Source organism: Oxyura jamaicensis, chromosome 3 (genome assembly GCF_011077185.1).
Source record: "Oxyura jamaicensis isolate SHBP4307 breed ruddy duck chromosome 3, BPBGC_Ojam_1.0, whole genome shotgun sequence".
In the NCBI taxonomy this organism is placed as follows: domain Eukaryota; kingdom Metazoa; phylum Chordata; class Aves; order Anseriformes; family Anatidae; genus Oxyura; species Oxyura jamaicensis.
Window position 1 is genome coordinate 71,831,242 of NC_048895.1, and position 14,922 is coordinate 71,846,163.

A 14,922-nucleotide genomic window follows, 5' to 3' on the forward strand; every position below is an offset into this window, starting at 1 on the left:
TCTCAATTAAAAAGTCCTTATCAGTAGTGATTTGAATAGTGTCTTCACCCCTTACTAATTATTCAAGCTTCATTTATGCATTTTTCATCTTGAAGATAGATCTAACAATGGAGTTGAGTGTCTCAGCCATTTTTAAGTCATTAATTTTTTCCCTTCCTCATTTATTAATGGAATCTACTGTCACTCTGGGTGGTTCTTTTTGTTTTTGCTTTTTTTTTTTTTTTTTTTTTTTCCTCTTGCAGAAGCCTTGCTGGTTCCCCCTCATCCTTTTGTCTAGCATTAACTCCTTACACTCTCTTTCTGCCCTCACATTTCAACTGGAAACTGCAGGTGTTTCTGCAAGGAGCCAAGATTTAACAATGATTTGCACATTTTCAGCATCTGAAAAATACTGTGGTAAAGTTCCTGTGCTTTAAAAATATGCTGTGTGGAGAAAAGCCTTGGTATCATGGGTTTGAATCTGTGTTCAAGAGACTGAAGTTTAAAAACAAGGCTCCTTAAGCTTGCTCATCTGCATTACTTTCTCTTCTTGTTTCTGACTGTGAATGTCACTGTTTCCCAGACTTGGCCAATGTCTTGTGAAAACTCATCAGTCCTAAGTGGAAAGCTAAGCCTCAGGAGGCAGCTCTATCTCTCTTATTGTGACTCCCCTCAAAATCTGCAGCCTTTGCAAAATGAAAGCTTAAGAGATGGCGGGTTATTTTTCCAGTACTGAACCAACAGGAAAGCCATAGATTGTCCATACTATAGGCTTTGCAGGTTCTTATATTTCCCTAGCTTGAAACATAGTACAGCACTTTGAGGAGCAAAGAGGAAAACATTGCTTTTTGACCAGACACTTGTGAGGTTTGGGCATCCTTGAAGCAGCTCCAAGTGTCTTCAAGCTGCTAGATATGACATTTTGGGATAAAAGGACTTATCCCAAAAATGTTTTATTTAGTTTTGTTTGTACCACCACCATCCCATTGCCTCTCAACTTCTCAGCTGCTTTCTGGAGACCCCAGCAGAGACTCCCGCTACCCATGGCAGGAGCTGGTTCCTCTGAAGCAGAGGAGAGCAGTTTGCTCTTGGCTAAGGCTGGGCAGTTTTCAGTGGCTGTGATTTGTAACACAGTGACAACCATGAAGTCAAGGTGCCCACAGATTTATTATGGTGTCCCTTCTAGCATTAAAGAAACCGTGCTGCTTCCAGGCACAGCCTGGTTTTGAATCCTTCTCTGTGATAACATCGGTTCCAAAGCGCAACTCAGTAACGCTGGAATACCCACCATAGATGTCTACAAAACGTTGTCTGCTTTTTTTTCACAGCTATCATATTTTTCAGCTACTCTGCTCCTTCTACTTTAACTGGCAATCCCAGCCTTTTTAAATATATATCTTCCTGAGACTACCTTGGTGCAGCTACACTGGAGTTTAATTACCATCTTGGCAAAATCTCTCTTGCAATGGTCTTAGGAATCTGCATCCTCACTGTGATGCTTCTGCATGTGTTTTTCCTCTTTCTAGGGACAATTTATATGCTGCTGAATCATAAGCGAACAAAGATGAGTAATTGGTGCACGCCAGTATCTGTTCTAATCCTCCTCAGTTTGCATACTCACAAGGAAGGGATAGGCAGGACTCATTAAAAAGAGGAAGGATTTCTCTCCAAAACCTCAAGCCAGTCCTCTTTACTTAGCAGATATTTTTGAAAAATATCATGCGTTACTTATCAGGGTGTGCAAATATCATGGAAAAAAATCATAACCATAAAACACATCTCAGTGCATAGCAGAAAATGTTTTTCAAGGGGAATGGATGAGATTAAACCTCAAAGCTCTCATTAATGCGATCGGAAGCATGATGCCTAATTCTCTCTGATTATGCTAAAAAATTCCAAACCAAAAAAAAAAGAGAAATGTCATTTCAGAAAACCAGTTGGGGCTGCTTACAGATAAACATGCACTTTTCTGTCATCATTTGCCAAACTGAAGCTCTTAAATCAGGGAAGGAATAGTCAAGGACATCATAAACCTTAAACCTTTCCAAGCTTGCTTATGTAACAGACAAACAAGCCCTTTATTCCAAGCGTGAAGAATTCTGTGTTCAAGCACAACATAATAACCTTAACCTTGCCCTGTAGCTTGCTGGCTTTATGCAGATTTTATTATCCAATATTAGCAGTTAATTATTATCACCTGAGGGCCTTCGTTAAAGAGCCAATCCTTGCTTGCTTAATACATTCATTTCCTGAAAACATTTGGGGGTGCAGGGGCTGAAGGTTCTCTTTTTACAGAGAAATGCTGCAAGCACCTGGGCTGGGGAGGTGGATCCAGCATCTCCCCCAGGCAGTGGCAAGGGATGCTCAGCCCTGGTCCCACTGCTTTGGCAAGTGCTGCCTGCCTGCTAATTTTTGAGGACATTTACAAGCTGAAAGGTGTGACTTTTCCAGTGATCTGCTTTTTTATTTTTCTACTGTAAAAGAAAAGCAAGGCAAGAAAAGCCCCAGTAAACATTTGTCACCAGTTTATGGTTCTGTCTCATTCAGCTGGGTGGCCCTGGTGGCCACCATGTCCCATCCCCTGCAGGACGCAGCTGCAGCGCTGGTGGGACAGGGACAATAGCCATGGTGAACACATCTCCTGCAAGGGGCTTGCCAGCATACGTGGAGGTGTTAAATGCAAAATCTGCTTTCCATGCCTCTGCTGACTGCACCTCGTTGAGCCTCCCCTGCCCAGAAATATTCTGTAATTGTATTCTTCCACCTGCCTGCTTTTCCAGATCTCCCCCTTCCAACCATCTTCTCCAGCATGGTGCACCCTGGCCTTTTAGGCCTCTCCTGCAAAACCTTCCTCTTGCCCTTGTTTGCAGTGGGAAGATTATTTTTAAAAAGTATTTCTTATTTCTCCGTGCCTTTGAGGGCCTGCTACTTTGGCTTACTTTCAGTGGATCTGCTGCTCCTTATTATCTGCTCCACTGCGATCAGAGAGAACCTTTTAAATTTTCATTCCCACCCCCTTCCCCTGAGGCAAAGAAATCATTTAGGCCTGCAGCAATATTAAAGTTCATCTGTCACTCCCTTTCCACTCTTATCTATCAATGGCCGCACTCCCTCTGGGCTCTGTTTGTTTGCCAAGAACATATTTAGGGAGTCTGTTATTTATCTTTCCTTCTTTCACAGGTTTAACTCCATTTTAGTGTCGTATTTCCTCATCACGGCTCTGCAGCCACTCGGCTGTTGGCTCTCCCTCTCTCCATCCTCCTTCTCAGGAAGGTCTGGAAACAGAAATGGGGGCGAGAGCTCAGCCATTGGCTCAGTTGCATCTATCTCACCATCATCTTTGCTGGGCACTGAGTGCTGACCTGGTATTCCCAGCCATCCCTGGCAATGGTCGCATCTGGGATGCCCCAGGAGCCTTCCCCAGAGGGGAGCTCCCTCCCTGTCTTCCCCTGGCTCTGCTACAGGCAGGAAGGGAAGCGTTTCCCTTTGATTACCTGAATTTCCATACCCCGTTCCATTAATTTGACAAATTTTTTGCCACCTGTCAAAAACAGGAAATTGGATTTGACCTAGATTACAATCTCTAAAAATAATTATTGGTCCCGAGCACTCCCATCTCTTTGTAATCTGAGTATTCATTATCATCTTGATTAATTCTGATGACAGAATGGCATAGGATACCCGGGAGACATGAGACTTCCTCATTTATCTAATTCTTAGGTTAAGTGTGAATACCTTCTGATAAGAAAAAAATGTATAGTACTTGCCCTGCTGCCATCACACACTTTTGTGCTTAATATAATCTTTTACCGAGGTGATGCTATTGAAACATAAAACCTCTGCCTTTGTGTAGGCATGAAATGATTTATTTTCTTTTGGAAATAAAGAAATTGCACTAATGTGTAAACTACAAAGTTAAAAAGCCAGAGTAAATTTAAAAAATACATTTTAAAATGTATGCAAAAAACAGATTGCTTCCAGCCTTACCATCTAAGAACTGCATTCAAGAAATTTGTCTGCAAACTGACAGTATCCCAGTTTTACTAACAGCATTTAAAGGTAGTCGCTTACACACCAGGAAAATAACACATCTTAATTCATCAAAAAGCAGCAGGGAATAGAGGACTTGGCTCCAGGTAGGTAAATACAGGTTTAAAATAAAGAAGAGTTATGGCTATGCATAATTATTGTGTTTATATTGATGTATTATATCTCAGAAAGGGATTTGAAAGGGTTATCTTCACTTGCTGGAGGCTGGAAGAGTTCTGGCCATGTAGTCTCTTTAGAAAGGTCATTTCTATATTTGTCTTTAAAAAATCGGATTTACGCTATCGATTGCTAGACTGCAGAGGAGTGCGTGGAGTTCCCCTGTCATTTCAACCCTTCCTCCTCACTCCGTTCTTTTATTACCAATATTTCTCATACCCAGAAAGGCCCCCAGCTGCTCCCAGGGGCTAGCTGCACCCCGTTGCCCTTCCCTGGCCTCTCTTTGGGCACAGTCAAGCCTTTCCCCTCTCTGTTTTCCACTGGCTCACGAAAGCCCATTTTTCCCCCGCCCCTTGGTTTGAGGTGCCCAGGGGCAATATCTCTCCTCACCAGCTGCCACCAGACCAGCAGCAGATCGTGCCACAAGCAAATCAAGCTACTGGAGTCCCTTTCCAGGTACTTGCTGCTCTGCCTCCAAGGCAAGTCTCGGTTCTCCCGCTCGCCCCTGACAAACTTGCTCGATGTTACTGATGATCCAGGGGCTGGCTGAGATTGCCCCATTCGTTTCCTACTCTTTGTCTTCATTGCCTCATGCCAAAGAGTCCAGATGGTGTCTGTACCACCGTGTATTGCATTTATTCTGTGCGCAGAGCCCAGGGTCGCCTGAGTCCGTACGAACCCCAGTCCTCGCTGTCTAATTACAAGGACCCGCGGCTATTCCTTGTCCTTTATATCCAGAACTGTGACTTAGCAAATGAGAGCGTAATTATCATGATATTTACATCACATCCCATTATGAAGCCCATTGACCAGATTTACACATTCATAGCACTGCTGCTTACTGGAGTTCATCCTTCATAACTGCAAAATATACCCCATTACATTATACTGTGGGACGAGGATGTGGCGAGAAAAAAAGGACCAACATGCACATAAAGCTGTTATTGTGCGTATATGGGCGGATCCTCCACTCACATAAATCAGCACAGCTCTATTGAAACCATCAAAATGATTTACCTAAGCCACAAACCCAGCCCACTACATTTGGTCACAGGAATTACAATGGTGTTTTGAGCCACACGTGGTGTTTTCATATATTTAATCTATCTTTATAAGCTCAGTATTTCTCTGGAGGGCTCAGTCCTTCTCTCCTCAGCAGCTCTGAGCCATTCTGATTCCCCTCTTGGCTACCTGGGGCTTCTCCAGGCTATGGTGTGGGTGTCTCTGGTCTGCCTCTGCTCACACTCTTCTGCTTCCTTTTCTGCCTTCCGTAGTGTCTGTTTGCTTATCATTTGCAACTCTCATTGAAAATCGGGCCTTAACAGAAAGAGATGAGCAGGTCTGGGCAAGTAACATCTTAAACGTTTATGTGCTGTCACCTGCTAATGTAAAGTTTGCTTTGTGTGGACACAAACAAAAGTAAGCAGCTTTCCTGTAACCTAGCATAATGTAGTTCTTCATGGAACAACATAAGGGGGTGTGTGAACAAATTATATACACATGGAGGCTAAGATTTATAGTTCTGCAGAGACTCAGGATAAAAACATAAATGTACTTTCATTCCAATGTGTCTTTTTTCACTTGATTTAGAGCTACAACAAGCCAAAGTGACCTTAAATCATCCAGGGCTTGTACCATTAAAGAATTACACGTGCAATGTTCATCTTCACATGTTTCAGTAGCTCTCCAAATCAACATTCACTGGGGACCCTCAGCTTTGTGTGAGACTAAGATTAGTAGGGTATTGACTAGGAACCCTCCTCTAAGCTCCAAGATAAGTCTGAATATCTGTATGCAAAGAAAAAACCTATCTGCTCAAGTCTGATTTTACCCTCTGTCCTTCACTTTCAATGGCAAGCTCCTTTGTTTAGTGCCGAAGCACTTTCTCTCCAGGTGGGAGGGTGGTGTCTTCTTGAGCCCAAATCCCCACTGCTTGCGCATCAGACAGCAGGGGCAGCCTGGTTTAGGAGCCTGGCAGCTGGCACATTTCTCCTTCCCCAGCAGGAACCTGAGGGTTTCATGTTTTTTAACACAATTCACCAGCTGGGATCATGTCTCCCAGTAAGCAGTCGGATCTGGAACTGCCAAGACCCCTTCTCTCCCCGCCCCGTCATCTCAGGATGATACACACATATCCAACATCCAAAACATGGGGCTGCCGCACTGCTGCACGCTCACAAACCAAGGAAGCCACTGCATGCCATTGTAATGCACTGCTGTTGCCTTTTTTGTGTGTACTGACAGCCTCAAGTCCTTCACCAGAACAAGACACAGCTCGGCCATCAAGCAAGAATCCTTTGACCTGGACTGTGGATGACGTGGTTTGGTTCGTGAAGGACGCAGACCCTCACGCTTTAGGTCCCCACGTGGAGCTCTTCAGAAAACATGTATGTAAAAGGCTGCAACCTTTTAAAATGTTGCCCTGGTGTTTCTGGGGAATTTAAGCCAAGTGCACAGCCTGCCTATAGGCAGTGCCTGTGCTCAGCCTGGTTGAACACAGGGCCCTGAAAGGGGTTCAGCACCTTTGGGGAGGAGTGGGGAAGTGCTGAAGAAGAGCTCACTTATCGTTCAACAAAGAGATCCTATGAATGTCTTTAGAAAACGCTCACTATTTGCTCCCTGTATGCCAGCATAAATTGTTATTATGCTAAACCTAAGAGAAAGCACAGAGGATCTAGTGTTCGTTTTTCATTGTCAAATTGGCACAAAAAAGCCTTGCCTCAATGACAATTTATTCTCAGGATACCTATGATTCTTCTCTGAAGAGCATTTTTTATGTCTCTAGATATTTAGCAGTAGAAGCCCAAAAGAGCCTACATAACCAAATTTAACAGACCTGCTGACTCACTGGAGAATACGATATAGTAAAGAGGACTGTGAACAGACATCTGACTTCCTCGTTCTGCTGCTGCATAAGGTGTTGGTAGCACTGCATCCAATGGCATTCCCAGCCTCCTCCATCACTACTTGACCAGATCAGAACACCAGCCTTGGGCATTGAGACAGTGTGCTGGGATGAGAACAACAGAGTTTGCACAGTCGTGCTAGGACCAAAGCTGTGATTATGTGCCAGGTGCTAGCCTGCTTTCCCTGCCTTCTGCAGAGAAGTGAGATTTGCACAGCTGTTTAATGAAAACATGGCCTGTGTTGATCTTGTGGGCACCAGGCAGATAACTAAGCCACATGCAGACTTAAAGGAACTTGCTTTGGCATAAGTTTTTGAGACTATCAGAAAGGGTTGTGCACCAGGAAACAGCCTTGCATGTGATGGAGAGAGAAATGCCATGGTCTAAGAGGTGTACATGTACACTGCAAAGAAGAGAAATGTTTAATCTTGTGAGATATGCACAGTGCAAAAGCATCATTTTTGTCCAGTTTCCATTCCTAGCAAAGAATGGCACTGCATGTTTTTACAGAGCAGCATGGTGGTGACACACTCTGGGCTGTCACTGGGCCAGCTGCACCAAAGCACGCCGTGCCACAATACTGCTGCTGCTCTGTGACCAGGGACACCAAGCTAAATTGCCCCTGAAGACTGTCCCTGTCGGCCTTTGTGAAGCACCCAGCACCTACGGGGCCCTACTTATCACTGGTTTCCTTGTACAATATGCAGCAGGTGTGAGAACCTGTGTAAGATTACCACACAACTCAATTCAATTACGCCTTCAAGTTATATATGTCCCTGCAATTTTTCAGCCTTCAAATCTCATCTGGATTAGCATGGAGACCTCAGAGGTGAGAGACAAGTGATTAGTCCATTAACCTTAGCCATATCTTCCTGAATGTTCAATCTTTCCATGAAGCAGGTGCATAATTTACTTAGCAGCACTTACTGTCATTGACAAGGCCCAGCTGTCACCTGAAATTGTTGCTTTGGCAGTCAGCTCATCTCAGCTATGACGGCGGGAGGAAAAGTGTGGTGGGGCCATGAGGAAGGGAAGGCTGGGGGAGGTATCCTGCATGAGGGCAGATCTCTTTCCTGTTGCTGTATGGAGCCATGTGGGTGTTGAGCTCTTGCTCCCAAGAGCTCAAGAGCTCTTGTCCCAAGAGCTGGCTCTCCCAGCGGCAGGGAGGTGTAGCCCGCATCGGTCACAGCTACAGCGTGCCTTGCGGGATGATCGTGGCTCCAGCTCTGCTCTTCTCACCACAAGCAGGAGTCTGTCCTCTTGCCAAGACACCCAAGACAGCTCCTGACAGGGTTCACCAAGACCATGAAACTGCCTATGAGCTCCCCTCTGTCATATAAAGGAGCCATGGGCCTGGCAGGGACCTGGTGGCAGCTCTGTGTGAGAGCCCCGTGCAGTGCCCTCTCGGCAACAGGCAGGCCGTGGTAGACAGGCTGGGGGAAGGGAAACAGAGGAGCTAAAAGAGCTACAAAGGGAATTATCAGGTAGAAAATTCAGGCTGGAAGGGCTTGAAGAAATGTTATGGTCTGACAGTTTAATTATGGCCAGTGATTGGCAAACGCATGTATGAAGGAGACAAAAACCTTTGAGTTTAACATAATGAATACCATTTATTTAAAGAGCAACCTGTCTCTGCCAGTGCTAGACATGACACTTGTGAGCTTGCATCTTTCCCTAGACTCTCTTCATATCAATTTTTGGGGCACTGACTGCTGAGCTGCCACTTGCTGCACTCCTGTCACAGGTGGTGGCCTTACCACCTGGTGTCTGTTCACAAGACTGAGGAGCACTAAAAAAAATAAATAATAAAAAAAAAAGTTTTTTATTCCTATTTGAGATATAGATCCTCATGTTTTTGATTTTACTCATAATTAATTGCTTAAACACTCATGAAGATCTGGACTTGCATCCTTCTCATTAAAAGCCTCATGGTGGGGGGACACCCACAGACATCCACAGCTCGGTGCAATTCTTGTTCACATGGCACAGGGCTTGGTTAGGGGAACTCTGCTTTTTGAGCAGTGTCCTCAGACCAACTTCTGCAAGAAGCTAGCACAGACACAGTAGTACTCATTCTTGCATGTGGAAGCTGTATGTTTGCTCCCACTGTATCATTACCTCACAGCTCATACATTTGTTGCTCCCATCCCTTGCAGGAACACAGCAATGTTGTCCTGCAATATCCTAACTTGCAGGGGGCCAGATCTCAACTAATGTGGTACAAACTAAGCACGCTGGATTTTACCAGCTCCAGAGCCTATTCAAAGCCAGCTGGTTGGGGCTACTGCAGACTTGGGGACCATGCTATAGAGTCTTTCAATTTTAAAATTAGTTTTTAAAGGGCTGACACAGTAATACTAAAGAGAAATCGAGCCAACAATCTGCACAGGGACATGGCTAATATGGGATATTTAATTGGATATGAATGCTCCCTCTGGCATACTCTAGTCATGGAGTTTAATTTTGACCCCTACACAGTAATAATAAAGGAAATAATAAAATGCTGAACTCAACATTTAGAAACAGCTGCATTTGCACCAAACCCTTGACAGAGATTTTACCTTATGGCATCACGGTTCCAGGAGTTTGTTTTTCTTTCTTAAGCAAATATTAATTATATGCAATACTTAATCTTCCTTTCCTTAACTTCCTTAAAATAATGGAAAAGAGAGGGGGAGGAAAAAGAGTTCCTGTAATGGATAGAGTGGGGGTTGCAGAATGAAGAGCATCAATTGATTGAGTTAATCAGAAAGTGACCTTAGCTGCTCATCAGCTGAATCACCTGCTGAATGGAATAATAATGATCAGGGCAAAATAGGATCCATACTATTGCTTAATTAGTAGGTAATGGATCACAGAGGAAAGACGTGACCATCAAAAACATAGAATATAATATATACACACTAGTGTGTTTGTTTGTATGTATGCACACACACACACAGCATTAGTTATGTTTTAGCTGTGATGATCCAAGTAAGGAAGTGGAGACTGAGAGGAGAGGTAGTATTTTTAAGCAGATCCACTAATATAGCTGGGGAAAAAACATATGAGCTCAGGATCCAAGAAAGGACAGTGTATTTGAAAGCTTCTGTGTTGTACAGTCACAAGAGAGTCCATAGTAAGACCGTGTCCCGTGTCTGTGCATCGGTGCTATCCTCTGCTCAGTACAAGCACTTTGTAAGCACAAAAGGTTTTCAAGCCAACGGGTCTGGGATAAACAGCTGTATTTGGTGGCAATTTCCACCACTGACATGGGGGTAAAATTAAATTTGAATAGATTTTGTTAATAAATCCAATTAAACATGTTACTACTGTCTTCATTTCAATAAATATATGTATATACCACTGGGTGTAAGAGTACTGGAGACATGTGAAATGTGTAGATAGTCAGGGACAAAGCTGGAGCTCAGAGTCAGAGGTGTGCTATCAGCAGTTCATGAGGCCACATCCTTCTGTCTCTCCATCACTCACTCCTTTCTCTCAAGGTCAACTGTTTTTTCTCAGAATTGGGCTTAGAGCAAACCTGATTTAAAAATAAAAAAATAAGAATCCTCGTGATTTTATGCCAAGTAATTGAAAACATAGACAAACCTTAGAGCTCCTTGAAGAACAAAAGTAATATTTGATTAAAGCCTCCTTTAGAGCTTCCTTTTATCCTACCTTAGCTTTCAATTTTTTAATGAAATTTCAGAATTCCTGACATTTCAGCCATCTCCGGTCTAAGACACGCTGTTTCTGATTCACCTTGTTTAATGTGTCAGGATGCAGCTCTGCTGTCTTGCTTTCGCAGTGCTGTAAGGGAGGTTAACACATTTTGATTCTCTTTTTCTCTTTTGAAACCAGGAGATTGATGGCAATGCTTTGTTGCTGCTGAAAAGTGACATGATCATGAAATACCTGGGGCTGAAACTGGGACCTGCGCTGAAACTGTGCTACCACATTGATAAGCTCAAGCAAACCAAGTTCTAACAATTTCTTGAACAACAGCAGAACCTGACCTAAATCTAGACAGAAAACTAAAGGTAACGTGCTGCCTTACAGAAATGCATTCTTTTGCAGATTGTTTTTCCCTCTTTTTAAACAAAGACTTTGCCTTTTTCAACATTTGTGCATCTTCACAATTTTTTTAATCAAATGGGAGCTTTCGGGCTGTTTGTGTTAATAATTTGCCAAAAAAAGTATATACTTATTTTGTACCATTGATGTTATTATGATTATACTAAGTCCTATTTTTGTAATCAGAAGTGGAAAATCAAAAGCAAACACAGTGATGGTGTATGCTGAGGACTGCTGGCAGACAAACCGAGGGTCCTGCACCTGCTGCGGGGCCACCGCTGGGTGCCGGCTCCACCGCCGCTGCTCAAGGCTCTGGGGAAAGGGTGGCCTTTGGTCTGTTGTCTTCTGGTGGGAATGACCCTGTGTCTTGCACTATCGTCCGGAAAACTTGAATTCTGCAACTTGGCAAAAAAAAAAGAAATAAAAATAACTAAAAAAAAAAAAAAAATTTTAAAAAGGGGGAAAAAAAAAAAAAAAAAAAAAAATTTAAAAAAAAAAAAAAAAAAAAAAAAGAAAAAAAAAAGAAAAAAAAAAAAAAAAAAAGGTTGGATGGAGGTTTTTTTTTCAGCCGAAGTACTTTTTCCCACTAGAGGGAGCAGCCCTAACAGACTTGGGGCTGGAGCTCAGATGACACGGGGCTTTCTGTTTGATGAGCTTTGACCATCGCAACTCTCCCAGCCAGCACATCTCTAAATACTGACAAGGAATCGCAGGCTCCCAGCAGGATAAGCCGTCACCGTTTACAGATAATTATTTCAAGAAAAGCCCAAATGCAGAAAGCATTTCTGACAGGATGTTTCCCGTTAAGCCGAAGAGGGGGTGGATGGCTCCCATGGTGTCTGGCGTGCTCAGCTGTCGTCTCCCTTCCTTTCTGGCTGACGTATGGTTTTTGGCACTCTTTTAAGAAAAAGCAGAATTTCTGTTTTTGGTCTCGTTTGTGCTTTTGCAAAGTGAGGGAGCCGGGTGGGAGCATTCCCCATGAGAAGCTGGCAAGGCAAGGCACATTGCTGTGCTTGTGGGCAGGTCTGGGGCAGATGCTGTAGGGTCGGTGCCTGATTGCTTTGCTGCAGAGGGCAATGCACACCTGCTTTCAGCACATATGCAGATTTTCCAGGCTTTAAGTCTCAAGTGGATTCAAAGTAATGCCCTCCTGCCTCTCAGTGAAATATAAAAGGTGCTCGCTGATATTCTGTGCAGCCAGGCCAGGAGAAGGATAGGTTAAAGGCCAAGGAGGCAATTTGTGGGGTGGGTATGCCCTCACCTTCATCCTTCACAAATAAAGGTTATGAAGGGACACATCCATATGGTTTAAACCCTTGGTGCATGACAAGCAGTGGTGGCAAATGTTTATTGGTCATGCAGGTTATTTTAGAGCACACCTCAACTGAACTGGGGAAAGGAGGCTTGATAACATGAAAGATGTCATACCATCTGAGGCTGCTTATGGATAGTACCAAAAATACTCATGGACTACAATTCAATTTGATGCATGTTGCTAGAACATAGCTCATAAAAAAAGTACAAGTTAAGGACCTAATTATGAAAATCCTTGCAGCCTGCACATGTTTGCAGAATTGGAATTGGAAATGAGACCAATTTTCAGCAGATCTTGTCTCCATGTTGAAACAACTCCCAGATGAATAGCTGAACAAGGGTGTTAAATGAAAGTCATGTGCTACCCAGTGACGTAATAAACTGAACCCTAAACGTGCTGGTTCTTAGGACCCCCACCTGCATCTCTTTTATCCATGTGGCACGGAATGGACATCTGTTCAGTCAGATATCTGGTTGAGACAGAAGCCACTTCACATCAACGTGAAAACTGTGCAGTTTATTTTTCACTCTTGCATTTTCAAAACACGAATCTTCTCCCACAAAATCCCCAAAATACATAAAAATCTTTCTGTATTAGTAATATCACCTTCAGAGAGCCCACAGACATACCCACCTTGCTGTACCAAGTAGTCAGAGCTGGTTAGGATTTATCAGATGGCTTGAATTCTGGAAAACACAGCTTTATCAAAAGCAAAACTTCATAAAATCACGTCACTTTCAAATGTAAAATTCTATTTAACTGAAACTGCATCTTTTGGTAATGTCAAGACATCATTTTGACATCTTGGAAATGAAGCATTTTTTGTTTAGAGAAGATTTTTACATTTCATTGTATTTTCCTGGGGAGTCTGTAACCTCACAGTTTTTTCTGACAGTGGGGAAAAAAAAAAGGCAGAGCTACATAATTTCCTGAAAAAGAGTCATTCCCATTCAGCTCTGTGTCTCACCCATCTCCTACCTTCCACCTTTCCACTGCAGAGACTGCAGCTGCGAAGCCCGGCAACACGCAGGCAGTATTTCTAGATTCCTCAGAGGTAATGGTGCTCATACATGTAATGTGCTGGCGTAGCTTTCATGTACGTATCTGATGTACGCGGTCAGTGGTGCTATCTCGTTTGATATGAAACTTGTAGGCATGACAGGACTGTTCAGGCCACGATATTTAATGCGCTGCCTTTTACAGGGGAGGTGTTTAGGGACTTCGTTTAACCTGTGAGTAAAGTTTATGAAAGAAATCCCTCACTGTGTGTTTTTTCACCAAAAGGCAATTAGGGGGCAAACATTACTGCAGTAATACTGCCATTAATAACCACTTTTTTGAATCCTGCCAGGGAGGGTGGTTAAGCTGTGCAGATGTCAGGCCACTTCCTGGGGACACACCCTCGAGAGTCAGAAGAGGGATGTCACCCGCCTCTCGATTAGCTGCTATTTTAGACATTGCTAGTACATATTGCTTTGCTTGCTTTCCTCTTCACAGCTCCCACTTCAGCCTGCCTCCAGCCAAGGTGTATTTCTGAACTCCTGCAAACAGGTGGGTGGATGCGCCTGCCCCCAGGTGCGCGCTACAGGCGCCTGGTTCCTGCTTTTCAGCACTCACAGCCGGAGCAGGAGGCACTTTGCTTGCTTTAAGCAATTTCAGTACTTTGTGGGTATTTGCTTTAGAAAAACACACACACAATATGAGCAAATTCAAAGGGTCTGAGGAGAGCTCTTCCCTTGCTGAAGTGCCCGTTGCAGAGCATGAGGAGCAGCAGAGGCAGTGGTCCCAGGCAGAGCCGCTTCTCCCATCCGCCCTCGCGCGGACCCGCTGTCACAGCCTCTTCTCCCACACTGACAAATGCCTCCCTCCCCTGCCAGCCTTAGCTGAGCTTCCAGAAATGCCCATGGGAATACTTCCACTGCTCTGAGCCCACTTTCTTGCTTGAGGAGCACGGCGGCCTTTGCAGTGTTAGCAGCTCGGCTCAGCATGATTAATGCAGCCAGGCACCCTTGAGACTGGCATGTAAAGCATCACTCTGGGCTGTTATTGCCCTTAAATTGATTGCTGGATTTCTATAGGTTGTCAGCAGTCCTCAAGAGTCACACGTCTTTCTTTCTTAAGGAAAGGATGGCTGCTAAGTGGAACATTATTAGCAAAAATAGCAATAATCAGCAAAAGAATAAGAAAATGGATGATGAACTTTAGGCATGAACAATTCCCTTGAGGGTTAGTGGCAGGGGCATAAAGAATCCCCTGGTGCATTTAGCACTGCTCCTGCAAGGCAAGTTGGATGTGACAGCATGGGAGCATGGCTTTGGAGAAGCAGAGGCTGGAAAGCAGGGCCAGGACTCCAGCAACACATCTTCCCTTCCCTTCCCTTCCCTTCCCTTCCCTTCCCTTCCCTTCCCTTCCCTTCCCTTCCCTTCCCTTCCCTTCCCTTCCCTTCCCTTCCCTTCCCTA

The 14,922-nt window shown here is 44.0% G+C and overlaps 1 protein-coding gene across 1 annotated transcript in view; it reads left to right on the top strand.

The window, feature by feature from the left end:
• Nucleotides 1–11,583, top strand: part of SCML4 (Scm polycomb group protein like 4) — a 59,013-nt gene extending 47,430 nt beyond the window's left edge. The window contains exons 8-9 of the mRNA XM_035322879.1: nt 6,430–6,572; nt 10,935–11,583. Of these exons, the coding sequence (XP_035178770.1) occupies nt 6,430–6,572; nt 10,935–11,060 (269 nt within the window). The 3' untranslated portion in view covers nt 11,061–11,583. The remainder of the gene's footprint in view (nt 1–6,429; nt 6,573–10,934) is intronic.
• The last annotated feature ends 3,339 nt before the right edge of the window (nt 11,584–14,922 follow it).